The sequence below is a fragment of the Stenella coeruleoalba genome (genome assembly GCF_951394435.1).
Source record: "Stenella coeruleoalba genome assembly, chromosome: 2".
In the NCBI taxonomy this organism is placed as follows: domain Eukaryota; kingdom Metazoa; phylum Chordata; class Mammalia; order Artiodactyla; family Delphinidae; genus Stenella; species Stenella coeruleoalba.
The window spans coordinates 29848191-29862286 of NC_137147.1; the positions used below are offsets into that span (position 1 = coordinate 29848191).

The 14096-nt window shown below is 40.4% G+C and overlaps 1 protein-coding gene across 8 annotated transcripts in view; it reads right to left on the reverse strand.

The window, feature by feature from the left end:
* The window catches only part of RGS6 (regulator of G protein signaling 6), a 589735-nt gene that overhangs the window by 545654 nt on the left and 29985 nt on the right, over window positions 1–14096 (reverse strand). For 6 of the 8 annotated variants that reach the window (XM_079914441.1, XM_079914443.1, XM_079914442.1 and 3 more), the window contains exon 2: window positions 10768–10871. In XM_079914441.1, the coding sequence (XP_079770567.1) occupies window positions 10768–10851 (84 nt within the window). In that variant the 5' untranslated portion in view covers window positions 10852–10871. Of the gene's footprint in view, window positions 1–10767; window positions 10872–11819; window positions 12002–12058; window positions 12652–14096 lie in introns of those variants that run through there. The other 2 variants (XM_079914436.1, XM_079914437.1) reach the window with 2 other exon arrangements.

Here is a 14096-nt window from a genome sequence, read left to right on the forward strand (position 1 = left end):
AGAAAAATTAGAAACTATTACAGGTTGAATTGTGTCCCCCCAAAAGACATGTTGAGGTCCTAACCCCTGATACCTGTGTATGTGACCTTATTTGGAAATGGGACCTTTGCAGATGTAATTAGTTAAGTGAATATCAGATCTGAATTGGACTGGATTAGGGTGGGTCCTAAATCCAATGACCTTATAAGAAGGCCATGTGAAGACACAGAAGCAGAAGGCCATGTGAAGGGAAGTAAAATGGGATTTATGCAGCCATAATCCAAGGAACACCAAGGAAACTGGCAGCCACAAGAAGCTAGGAAGAGGCAAGGAAGGATTCTTCCTTAGAGCATTCAGAGGGAGCACAGCCCTGCTGACACCTTGATTTCATACGTCTAGCCTCCTGAACTGTGATAGAATAAATTTCTATTATTTTAAGCCGCACAGTTTGTGGCAATTTGTAATCGCAGCCCTAGGAAACAAATACAAAAGTGTTCAGAAGTGTCATACTGACAGGTATAAACTACGTCCTGTTTTCTAGACCAAAAAGCTCTTTAGAGCCAGGTAAGATTTCCTTTAGATAAAGCTTCTTTTCAGGCCCATTTCCTATTAGAGTTATTTGCCTGACATAGTCCCCCTTTCTAGAGTTCTGTAGAACTAGGTTGGGGTGAATAAATGTCATTTGGGTACTGTGGTGATATTACACTTTAGAGTCATCTTCCTCCTCCTACTTACTCCAGTGACTGGTGCCACCAGTCACCCAACTACCCAGGCCCAAATCCTAGTCATCAGCCCCGAATTCTTCTCTCTCACCCTCCAAGTCAATTCTACTTTCTAAATATACTGAAAGTCTCTCATGTTCTTCATCTCTACCACTGCCACCCTAAACCAATAAACCACTCAGGAAATGTCTTTTCTAAAACATTTTAAGAGCAAACTGAGGCTATCAGGGACAGATCTATCTTCCTTCAAAGCCAATGTTCTAAGGTTCTACTTCTGGCACTGGCTAAGTAAATGTTTCAGGAAAACCCTCCTGCTGAGAGTAACCAGAGAGACTGAAAAATGTTTTGTTAAATTTGTCTGAAGGCATTGGAACGCTACAAAGGCAGTAAGAACTTTAGACCAAGATCTGAAAAAGAAGAGAGCTAAGAAGATGAGCCTGGCAACTGGAGTTTCTTTTTCCTCTCAGGACACTGCCAATTTCTTAAGCAAAAGGCATGACAGAGAAGATGATCTGTGCTTTCAGAAGTCTCATGGAGCTCAAGGGACAACAACTGAAGGTCAGAGTCACCAAGGATGAGGAGACTGAGCAAACATCCAGGGGTTTTGTTGGAACCAGAAGAGCTTGCACCCAAGAGTAAAGGTGATCTAGAAATATACTAGCCCTAACAAGAACTAAAATCCTGCTACATATACTCTCTGTATCTGATTAGATTAAGGTAGTCTGCCCCTTGCCTAACTGATAGAAAAAAGAAACAGTTAGAACTAAGTACCCTCTGGAGTAAGATAACATTCCCCCAGAGCCTTAAAAATTATCTCTCAATGTTAGTTGTATAAACAATGTGCAGAACTTAAGAAAAAAATAACTAGAAAAAAAATTGAAGACAATATAAACAATCAAGCAAGTGATATCGGTTTTGAAGTATCAGGTACTAACTTAATAACTATGATTAATATGTTTAAGGAATTAAATGACAAAATAGAGAATTTTAGCAGGAAACTAGAAACTATAAAAAGGAATTCAATGGAAATTTTAGAACTTAAATAGTAATAACTAATGTTATAAATTCAATTGGATGGATTTAACCACAGATTAGATACAGTTAAGGAAAAAATTTGTAAACTGGAGGTTAGGTCAGTAGAAAACATCCATATTGAAACACTGAGGAATAAAAAACACAGAAAAGAGCACAAAGAACATGAAACACAGAGAAAAAGTCATACTATATGAACTAAATCCCAAGAAGAGTAAAAAGAGAAAACTAGACATAAACAATACTTGAGAAGATGATGGCTGAGAATTTTCCAAACACCAATCAAATAAAAAGAACTGCTATTAACTTTAAGAAGAATAAGTAAAAAGAAAATAACAGCTCATAGTAAAATTGCTAAAACCAAAGTGAAAGAAATCCTAAAAGCAGTCAAAGATTAAAAAAAGAGATGACATTCAACAAAGTAACAAAACTGACAGATAAATTCACAACAAAAACCATAGAAGCCAAGAGACAAAGAAAGTTATCATTAAAGTGTGGAAAGAAAATAACTGACAATCTAGAATTCCATATGTAGGAAAAGCACCCTCCAAAAAATGAAGATGAAACAAAGACATTTTTAGAAAAAGAGAAACTGAGAGAATTTATGTCCAGCAGACCTGCACTACAGAAGATACTAAAGGTAGTTCTTCAGACAAAAGAAAAATGACTCCAGATGTAAACACAGAGGTGCAGAAAATAATTAAGAATAATGGAAACAATAGTTTTTAATACATCTACATAACCATTATATTTAGCAAGTAAAAGAAAAAGGATAAAGTCTTATAGGGTTTTAAAAATAAAGAACAGTCAATTTGACCATATCCCCGGATGTCAGTAACCATCACCCTTTCAAAGCAATTATTAGGTCTACCAGAACAGAAGTTCAGTAACCTAACTGTGGGATCATCCCAAATATGAATAATTAATTAATTAATTCCCTTTCAAGAGACATTTGATTTATTTCCATCTTTGGATATTATTCACCAAAGAATATGGATATTCTTTTGGAATGGGTGTATGTCTATATCTGTATTTATATCTTTGTATATTTCTTCCATTCCCTCATTGCCTTTTTTCAATTTTGATTTGTATTTGCAAACTAACAGATTTTTTAAAAATAACCCTCCTACCCCCCCCAATGATTTAACACATTTATTTTCCTTTCACAGACATTTATTAACTTTTAGTTTTTCTTGTTCAAAAGAAAAAAAAATCCTGAGAATGGGGAATCCCCTCAGTGGCCACTCAGGTTCTCCATAGTACAAGGATACAGGAGTATCAATAGCTAGAGTAATAAACTGTCTGCCAAAGTGTAAAATCTTAGACTCTTTGAAATGAAATGAGGGGAAAAAATGGAAAAAATGAAATGAAGCCTTAAATACACCAAAGGCTTTCAAACTAGAAAGTTATATTCAGGCAAACACATCATATTAAACCACACTGAGCTATTCTCCACACTAAAAATACCATCCCTTTCATCTGTGGACACTGATAGCACTGGTCTGGAACTTGCCTGCACTCCTGTCTCCTGCCAACCAAGATAATGGGATGGGAAGCATTTCCCCTCACAAGTTTAATCCTAGGGGAAATGGAAAACAGAACAGTTTTTTCCTAAGGCAATTAAGAACCTTCAAAATATTTAACGAAAGGAATCTTAAAAAGCAGATTGAACGATTAAATTAGTTACCCAGAACACTCTCTGTAGTTTGTCCTTGGGAATTTTATTTAATGTTAAAAAAAAAAAGACAAGAAAATGAAAGACAGCCAAGACCAGAAAGTATTTGTTTTAAACATACTGACATCCCTGTGTTTTAAAATTTTACTTGGGTTAACTTTTTAAAGAAAATTAAAAAGAAAGCAAAGCAGGCTATGAAAGAATAAGCATAATAAAATGTGGATTTCTTTATTACGGATCATTAAAGCCCTGGGATGTCAGAATTGAAAGTGCTTTTGAGATCACTCAGCCTAGTTAACACTTCATTTCACAAATGACAAAACTGGACTTCATAAAACATAGAAACAACTTGTGCAGGGCCAAAAGTGAACTAGCGGGGCAGTGACAATAAGTAGCCAGATATCCTGGTCCAGTTACAGCCTCTTTCCATGACCCTCTTGATTTATCTACATACAAGAAGAGGGGAAGGCAATCCAGTTCCATTGTTATTTGGTTCAAAATTTTGTTGCCCCAGAGACCTTCAGGCAACTCCCAGGTGTAACCTAGTTAGAGGAACCCTCTCATTCCCTCTCGTTACCATCAGATCTGCCCTGCATCGTATCAGTCACCAAATCCTGTAGATTCTACCTCCTAAACAGCTCTCAAGCACTTCTCTTCATCTACATTATCACTGCCACTGAGTTGGACATCATTTTTTCCTCCCGTGAATTCCTGTAAAGTCACCAAACTATTCTTCTGCTTACTAATCCTACCATTTCTCTTACAGCCTCCCTCCGCAATCCCATCCTGAACACTGAATGACTTCCCTGATTTAAATCCTTTTGTGGAGAATTTCATTGCGAAGAGAAACGGGATCTCAGTGGATTCTCTTTGCTTCGGGGATTTGACCTGTATGAGTCAGAGGCTTATCGGCAAACAGATGGCAAATAAAATATAGGACAATTCAAGGAAGGTTTATTTCAGAAAGGATCAAGTATAAAGAAGTAGCAGGGCATAGGGGAACCATGAGGGAACATTCAGGAACCTCTGACTTGTGGAAGTAGAACCCTATGGTAAATGGCTTCTGAAGTGGCCCATAATGATCTCCACCTCTGGGTATTTGTGCCCTTGTATAAACCCCTCACCTTGACTGAGGGCTAGACCTGGAGACTTGCCCCTAATGATAGGGATGGAGTGTTACAGCCAAGATTAGGTTATAAAATAGTATGACTCCCATCATTGCCAACCCCCCCACCCTCCACCTCTTCCTTGCTTACTCTGATAAAACAGGCTTCTATGTTGTGACCTACCCTATAGAGAGACACATATGGAAAGGAACTGAGAGTAACAGACAACAGACAGTGAGGAACCGAGGCGATCATTCAATAACCCTCAAGGAATTGAATCCCACCAAGAACCACATGAGTGAGCCTGGATGTGGGCTTTTCCCCAGTTGAACTTTCAGATGAACCTGCAATTCCAGCCAACATCTTGACTGTAGCTTGTGAGAGATCCTGAGCCAGAGGACCCAACTAATCTGCACTTGGATTATGGACCCACAGAAACTGTGGCAATAAATGTCGTGTTTAAGCCATTGAGTTGGGGGGTGATGTGTTATACTGCAATAGATTACTAATACAAACTGGAACCACCACCCCAAGGCCCAAAAGGATGAGTCGAAGAAAAGGGTATCTGGACCCAGAGGAGGAGAGCAGCCTGCCTAGAGAGGAGCAATGACCTTCAGTCAAGGGACACAGCCAGCAATGACCTTCAGTCAAGGGACACAGGAGCAATGACCTTCAGTCAAGGTACACAGACCTTCAGTCAAGGCCCAAAAGGATGAGTCGAAGAAAAGGGTATCTGGACCCAGAGGAGGAGAGCAGCCTGCCTAGAGAGGAGCAATGACCTTCAGTCAAGGGACACACCCTGGCCCCCACTTGCGAGACCTTGCCAAGTGGGGGCCAGGGGAAGAAATACCCTGACCTTGCTCTTCTTCCTCCCCGCCCCCACCTCTCCTCAGGCTCCCATGGACCAAATTCAGTTGAAAGCCAGAGGTCACAGGAGCCCTGTAGATGCAGTCCACATGGTACAGTGCGCAGCATATAGAGCAGGGGAGTGTGGGCGCAGAGACAGAAAGAGAAGATACCTGCACAGCATCCAAACTCCTTGCCTGATGTATAAGATCTTTTATGATCTGGCCCTAATCTACCTAACCAGCTTTATTTCTCAACCTTCATCACAGAAACCTAGCTCCAGGAAAACAGCCACTGGAAGTTTCCAGAACTCAGTATACATTACAACTCTGTCCCTTTGCATGTGCTAGTCCTTCTGCCTCCACAGTTTTTCTCCCATTCTCTGCAAGGTTAATTCTTATTTGTCTTTCAAGAATTAAGGCAGGCCAAACCCTCTGGATGTCTTCTATGACATCATCATCCTCTCTCCTGATATGGACCTCCCAACCCTTCTATCTCCTCCCAGACCCCTCAATGTACCTCTATGTGCATTGCAATTGCCTAGTTATCCCATCTCTGCCCCACTGGCCAATGGGTTCTTTCAGGGAATAGTATCCATCTTGCCTTCCTAGCATCTAACAGTGTCTGGCACATAAATGACACTCGATACATATTTGCTAATTAAAGAGTTTCTAATCCTCATCACGCCTTGGTCATCAGGGTCTGCAGGTTCCCTGACACGCAACTGCACTGGCCTCTACAACTGCCGTCAATGCATTCCAAAACAATGTCCTGCTGCTAGCTTTCTCAAAATCACTGCAGAGAAGTTCTGTGCACATTATTTAGTCCAATCCCCATCACTTTACATAAGAGGAAATGAAGCCAAAACAGTATTTTATTTATTGAGTTTATTTATTAAGTTTACCCTGTGAGTAAACAGGGTTAATTGTATCATGCTTCTTTCTATTTTATGTAGACACTAAATACATACATATTTTTTGTAAGAAGTGTTCCTTAGTTGGGAAGGAGGAAGGCAAAATAAGAAACAGAGCCAGGAAGATGAAGTTCCCCATCGAGAGAACCAAAGCAGTAAGTGATCCAGGGCTCTTGGCTCCCTGTTTGGCATCTTCCATCACATTGTACCACCTCCTGACCCTAGCCCGGGTCACGGTAAGCTACAATTTTCTCTGTCCACCTACCATTTAATTTCCCAGAGTTCTACCAAATAACATTGCCAGTCCAGGTGGAAATTTGTCAGGAGACATTACCAACACCTCTCAGAGAACCAGATAAAATCAGAAAGCAACCTACTCTTACTCAAAAGAATTCCTAGCTATAAAAGAAAGTAAACATTTCAGAACATCTTCACCCAGGAAAAAAGAGCACTAGCAAGAAGAATGAAACTTGAGCATTACAAATGTTCAAAGGTAACCCAAGTCACACCTCTGAGAATAACCTCGAAAACCAAAGATCTGCCACGTGGTATTTTCATTTATTCAATTTAACCAATGGCTTTCAGCCCCAACAATGTAGTAGTAATGTTAGTTTGTGATTGATAACATAACAGGAGAGAGGACACCAATTGGGCTGTCGAGTTACCTGGACACAATCACCGGTTCACTGGGAAATTGCCAAGTAACCTTCAGCAAGTTATGCATCTTCCCCATACTTTAATTTTCCGATCTATAAGATGAGGGTATTGACTAGAAAATCTCTAAGATGAAGCTACTAAAATTCCTCAATTCTAACTCTATAAGAGCCTGGTTTTTCTACATCTTGAAAGATCTGCAAATAATTACAAAATCAAAAACCCAATTCAAGACACCAACTTCCCCATGACTTTACACTGCATACTCCACCTGGATATTTTAAAAGACACTAAATAAATGTGTTTCAAACTTAGCTGGGCATCAGATTCTCTTGAGAACACTTTAAAACTCAGATTCCGAGGACCCAGCTCAGACATATTAAACACAAACAACTTGGGGGTTCTTTGAGGACCAGCATTTTTATAAAGTACCCCTAAATGATCTGATGTATAGCCAGGTTCAAATATCATCATTACATTGGGCAATTCAATGACCCCAGGATCTTTTGGATCCAGGATTAAAAAAAAAAAAAAAGAAAAAGAAAAAAAGGTTAACAGGTCTAGACGACAATGAATAATTAAGGCTTTCTTTTAAGTAAACTTTTAATGTGACCAATACATTTTTCATGCACACCTCCAATCCAAAATGTGAATAGGAAGGATAAAAAAACTAAATTAGAAAGTCTGCTCAAGTCAATAAATAAATCATGCCTTGGGAAAGGATAACTTCTCATAGTTAATGACATAGAACACATGAAAAGAAAATAAAGAGTATTCTGAAAAGTATAGGCTTAAGAAACCCACCCATCATTACTCATATGTCAGAAGGTTACCATCCTAAATGGCATTTAAAAGTCACAACAACATTATGGACACTTATTAGTCGGAGGTTTACTCAAAAGTTTCATTTCTCTAGATTTAGCTTTTTAAATGTCAGCATCTGAATCAACACAACATAGTCCAAGCAAAAATTTCACACTGAAAACATCTGACAAGAGAAAGAAATAACAAGCAAGAGAAAGAAAATTAAAATGAAAGCACTATTTCCACATTTTTAATGTAAATTTTTGCTGTAGAACTCTGAGAAAAGGTTTGATTTTATAGCTATGACCTTGAATAAATCATTATACAAGAGGACTTCCATAGAAAACATTTTGGATCAACCTTGGTTTCAAGATTCAATCTTTACCTATACCTTGAGGATAGTGTCCTGCAGTAGGTAAGTCTCGGTCATAGGCAGTGGTCAGTCTACAGCAGAAAACTAGGTGAATATCCCATGTTTCAAACACAACCAGGGCCTAAGTTAGTCAAACTAACTAGGTTTAAATGATTCCAGGTCCTGGACCCATACGGGGCAATAAGTGTGCCTGCTTTCTTTCTAATAGATGGCACAGATCCAATGTCCCTTTTATACCAATTAACTAACATAGCAAATAACATGAACACATACATACCCCCCACAGATTTATCATGAGGAAGCAAGACAGATTTCCAATATAGAAACCAAATAACTAATAGTCATTTCTCTAAACAATTACAGCATTTTACAACTTTGTAGCTAAATTAAAATCTAAAAATGAAGAGCCCCCTGATACCACCTAAAAAGTAAAAATCAAGTTCCCACAAACCTGTAGGAAGTTTTGCCTTTCAACATAATACCAAACATTCTTGTGGGAAGATGTTTGTATTACATGACCTTTACATTTCTTATTAACCTTTAATAATCCATTAATTTGCAATCTCCTGAATAAAATAAAAATATCTGCCTTGTTTTCCTGTGTCATAAAAAGCAACTCACTGTATAAATGCACTTTAATCACCTTATTAACAGCACCAACATTTATATATTTTATAATTTATTTCCTCTCCAAGTGTTACTATCGCTACAAGACCGAAAGATAAAAAAAAAAAAGAAGCATTAATCATGGACCACTTCTATACCAAGCAGGATGTAAGATGCTTTAATTACTTTATCCAAATGAATCTTCACAGTAACTCCTGGAGGTACTATCCTTTCTCCCACCTTTTCCCCCTTTTCTGGATGAAGAAACAGAGACTCACAGAAGTTAAATAACCAACTCCAGGTCACACCACTAGGAAGTGGCGGAGTTGCAATTTTAACCCAGATCTGACCCCAAACCCCATGTTCCTATGTGCTTGGCAGAGGGTCTCCTAGTTTGAGGTGGGTTAAGAAGGTAACGAATAAACGTGTCTATATTATTCTATATGCCTCACAACTTGGTTAGCCCCACTAATCTTTTTTTTCTTTACTACAACTTAATGAACATCTCTCTTAGGGATGGGTTATCTAAGCATTCTTTTTCAAAGCAAAGGATTAAGGAATTTGGTACTAAAAGCAAGATTAGTTTGAGAGCTCTGTTTTTACAAGGAAAAAAGAAAAATTCACCATATTGTTCATCCAGGAATATCTAGTTCAACATTGCACATATGATTAACATAGACAGAACACAGACTCTTGCAGAATACACAGAACTCAGCAGACAACTCAAATATTTAGCGAAATGAATGAGATGAACTCATTTTCCTTATTAATATATGATACAGTTAGGCTACATTTTTACAAACATGCAGACATCAAAAAGGTGTATGAGAAGCAGCAACTGTTGCCTCAAATTCAGCAATGCACAAATAAAACTTATGTACTATATTTCCTTCCTTTAAAACATATGCTTCCCAATATTCCTATTTGAATTAATAGCACCAATGCCTTTCTATCACCCAAGGTCAAAAACCCAGTTATCTCTGACTCTTTATTCACCTTCTAATTTCATATTCATTCCGTTTCCAAGTCATTGCTAATTCAGACTCTTTAATCTCTCTGCTCAGTCCTGCTCCTTTCTGAGGGGCATTTTCCCTGCTAGATTAGGGTCCTCCTTACCTTTCTCACAGATACGGAAGCGCCCCACCAAAGCCTCCAACCCACCCTCGATAACAGTCCACTTGGCACACTGGCGCAAGGCTCATAATCCCAAAGAAATGTTGATCTTACAACTCCTGGCACTGAAGTTTTTGATGATTAAATTGCCTATGATTCAACATTCTAAAATCTGGCTCCATCCCAGACTCTCTTCCCCAAATCTCTCCTCCATTTACTCCATTTACTTGTAATTCATCCTCTGCCCAAGCTAACTGGTTCTGGTTGCCCTTCACTTCCTCTAGCTCTTTGCCTTTGCTGAATGCATCTCACTGCCTTGAATGTTGCTCTTCACTTCTATTTTCCACAGAAGGGAATCCTACAGATCCTTTAAAACTGAGTTCAAAGGCCTCTCCTCCACAGCCCATCCCAGATCTCAGAGGCTGGAAGTAATCGCCCCCTCCCCTGAGATTATGTAACACTCTACTTGCACTTCTCTTTTGGAAATTAACACTTGGACGCTGTAACAGTTATCTGTGTACATCTTATGTCTCCTACCAGCTGCAAACTGTCTAATACATACACACCTCTGTGTCCCTCCCACAGTATCTAGACCAGATCTTATCTGTACTACGGGTTTGAACACATTCAATTAATTAATGTTACACTAAGGCCTTTACACAAAATGACAACACGTGTCTATCTGCATTGTTCAGGCAATCTTTGGTTTAAAGAAAACTAAGCCATAGAGTGTTTTTCAAGTGTTCAATACCGAGGATGACAAGACCTAACTTCCTTGAATTTTAAAATTCGGGAATCAGAGGATATGAGAAGAAAATTATTCATTCAACAGTCAAGGCCGTTTAGGCAGAAAACATTTGTGGAGCCATCAACCATCAGTCAACCCTACACAGAACACAGACACGTACACGGCAGCACCCCCAGCGTTTAACCAGATGCCTTACTTTGCGGTAGACTATCATATTTGGAGAACTCTCCTCTGGGTCTGCAATCCCCACTGTTCTTTGATCCCCGGATCCCTGAGCCATCCTGGGTGTCTTCACTCACACTGTGAAAATAAATAAATAGACCATTAAGACAGGAAAGAATTACATAAAGAAATGCCATGCAAAGAACTAAGTATCTTTTGTCAGGTGGCATGGAAACAAAACGTGATGTAATTTCTTTTTTTCCTCATTACTTTAAGCAGTATTTTTTTAGGTTGGGGATAACTGTAGTCTCATTATCCACATACATTCTTCTAATTTCAAAGCAACGTGTGTTTTATTTTCAGCCCAGAATCATTCACTCTAGGGGAGATCATACCCCAATCTTAAATAATCTCCTGGAGATAGACGAAGCCACTCATTTTCATGTTGATTTTGTCTTATCAAAGCTCATTTTATGATTAATTCTATGCATTAAAATATGAATATTTTATCAAGGAATTGCAAATCAAAACCACAAGGAGATACCACTTTATACCCACTAGGATGGTTATAATAATTTTTTTAACTCAAATAAGCATTGACAAGGATGTAGGGAAATCAGAACCCTTGTACATTGTTGGTAGGAATATAAAATGGTTCAGTCACCATGGAAAACAGTTTGCTGGCTCCTCAAAAAGTTAGAATTTACCACAGAATAGAATTTACCATATAACCTTGAAATTCTACTCTTAATAACTAAAAACAGGTATTCAAACCAATATTTGAACACTAATGTCTGTCAGAGCAGCACTATTCACCGAAAAATGGAAATAACTCAATGTCCATCAACTGATGAATGGCTAAAAAAAATATGGTCTCTCTCTACCATGGAATGTAATTCAGCCATCCAAAGTAATAAAGTACTGGGGGGGAGCTTCAAGATGGCGGAAGAGTAAGATGTGGAGATCACCTTCCTCCCACAAATACACCAGAAACACATCTACATGTGGAACAACTCCTACAGAACACCTACTGAATGCTGGCAGAAGACCTCAGACCTCCCAAAAGGCAAGAAACTCCCCACGTACCTGGGTAGGGCAAAAGAAAAAAGGTAAAACAGAGACAAGAATACAGACGGGACCTGCTCCAGTGGGCGGGAGCTGTGAAGGAGGAAAGATTTCCACACACTAGGAAGCCCCTTCGCGGGCAGAGACTGCGGGTGGCGGAGGGGGGCAGTTTCGGAGCCGCGGAGGAGAGTGCAGCAACGGGTGAGGAGGGCAAAGCGCAGAGATTCCCGTACAGAGGATCGGTGCCGACCGGCACTCACCAGCTCGAGAGGCTTGTCTGCTCACCCGCCGGGGCGGGCGGGGCTGGGAGCTGAGGCTCCGGCTTCGGTCGGATCCCAGGGAGAGGACTGGGGTTGGCAGCGTGAACACAGCCTGAAAGGGCTAGTGCGCCCCAGCTAGACAGGAGGGAGTCGGGGAAAAAGTCTGGAGCCGCCGAAGAGGCAAGAGACATTTTCTTCCCTCTTTGTTTCCTGGTGCGCGAGGAGAGGGAATTAAGAGCGCCGCTTAAAGGAGCTCCAGAGACGGGCGCGAGCCAAGGCTAAAAGCGCAGACCCCAGAGCCGGGCTTGAGACGATAAGGCCGCTGCTGCCGCCACCAAGAAACCTGTGTGCGAGCACGGGTCACTAGCCACACCCCACTTCCAGGAAGCCTGTGCAGCCCGCCACTGCCAGGGTCCCGGGATCCAGGGACAACTTCCCCGGGAAAACGCACGGCACGCCACAGGCTGCTGCAAGCCGGCCTCTGCCGCCACAGGCTCGCCCCGCCCTCCGTGCCCCTCCCTCCCCCGCGGCCTGAGTGAGCCAGAGCCCCCGAGTCAGCGGCTCCTTTAACCCCGTCCTGCCTGAGCGGAAAAACAGACGCCCTCCAGCGACCTACATGCAGAGGCGGGGCCAAATCCAAAGCTGAGCTGTGAGAACAAAGAAGACAAAGGGAAACCTCTCCCAGCAGCCTCAGGAGCAGGGGATTAAATCTCCACAATCAACTTGATGTACCCTGAACCTGTGGGATACCTGAATAGACAACAAATCATCCCAAACTGAGGCGGTGGACTATTGGGAGCAACGATATAGATATATATTTCTCCCTTTTTCTCTTTTTGTGAATGTGTATGTGTATGCTTTTGTATGTAATTTTGTCTGTATACCTTTGCTTTCACCATTTGTCCTAGGGTTCTGTCTGTCCATTTTATTTATTTATTTTTTTTAAGTATAGTTTTTAGCACTTGTTATCATTGGTGGATTTGTTTTTTGGTTTGCTTCCTCTGTTCTTTATTTTTATTACTTTTTAAAAAAAATTTTAATAATTATTCTTTATCTTAGTAACTTTATTTTATTCTATTTTACCTTCTTTCTTTCTTTCCTTTTTTTCTCCCTTTTATTCTGAGCTGTGTGGCTGACAGGATCTTGGTGCTCCAGCCGGTTGTCAGGACTGTGCCTCTGAGGTGGGAGAGCCGAGTTCAGGACACTGGTCCACAAGAGACATCCCAGCTCCACATAATATCAAACGGTGAACATCTCCCAGAGATCTCCATCTCACCACCAAGACCCAGCTCAACTCAACGACCAGCAACCTACTGTGCTGGACACCCTATGCCAAACAACTAGCAAGACAGGAACACAACACCATCCATTAGCACAGAGGCTGCCTAAACCCATAATAAGCCTACAGACACCCCAAAACACACCACCAGACGTGCACCTGCCCACCAGAAAGACAAGATCCAGCCTTATCCACCAGAACACAGGCACTCCTCCACCAGAAAGCCTACACAACCCACTGAACCAACCTTAGCCACTGGGTACAGACAGCAAAAACAATGGGAACTACGAACCTGCAGCCTGTGAAAAGGAGACCCCAAACACAGTAAGTTAAGCAAAATAAGAATACAAAGAAACACACAGCAGATGAAGGAGCAAGGCAAAAACCCACCAGATCTAACAAATGAAGAGGAAATAGGCAGACTACCTGAAAAAGAATTCAAAATAATGATAGTAAAGATGTCCAAACTCTTTGAAATAGAATGGAGAAAATACAAAAAACGTTTAACAATGACCTAGAAGAACTAAGGAGCAAACAATGATGCACAACACAATAAATGAAACTAAAAATTCTCTAGAAGGGATCAATAGCAGAATAACTGAGGCATAAGAACGGATAAGTGACCTGGAAGATAAAATAGTGGAAATAATTACTGCAGAGCAGAATAAAGAAAAAAGAACAAAAAGAATTGAGGACAGTCTCAGAGACCTCTGGGACAACATTAACACGCACCAACATTCGAATTATAGGGGTCCCAGA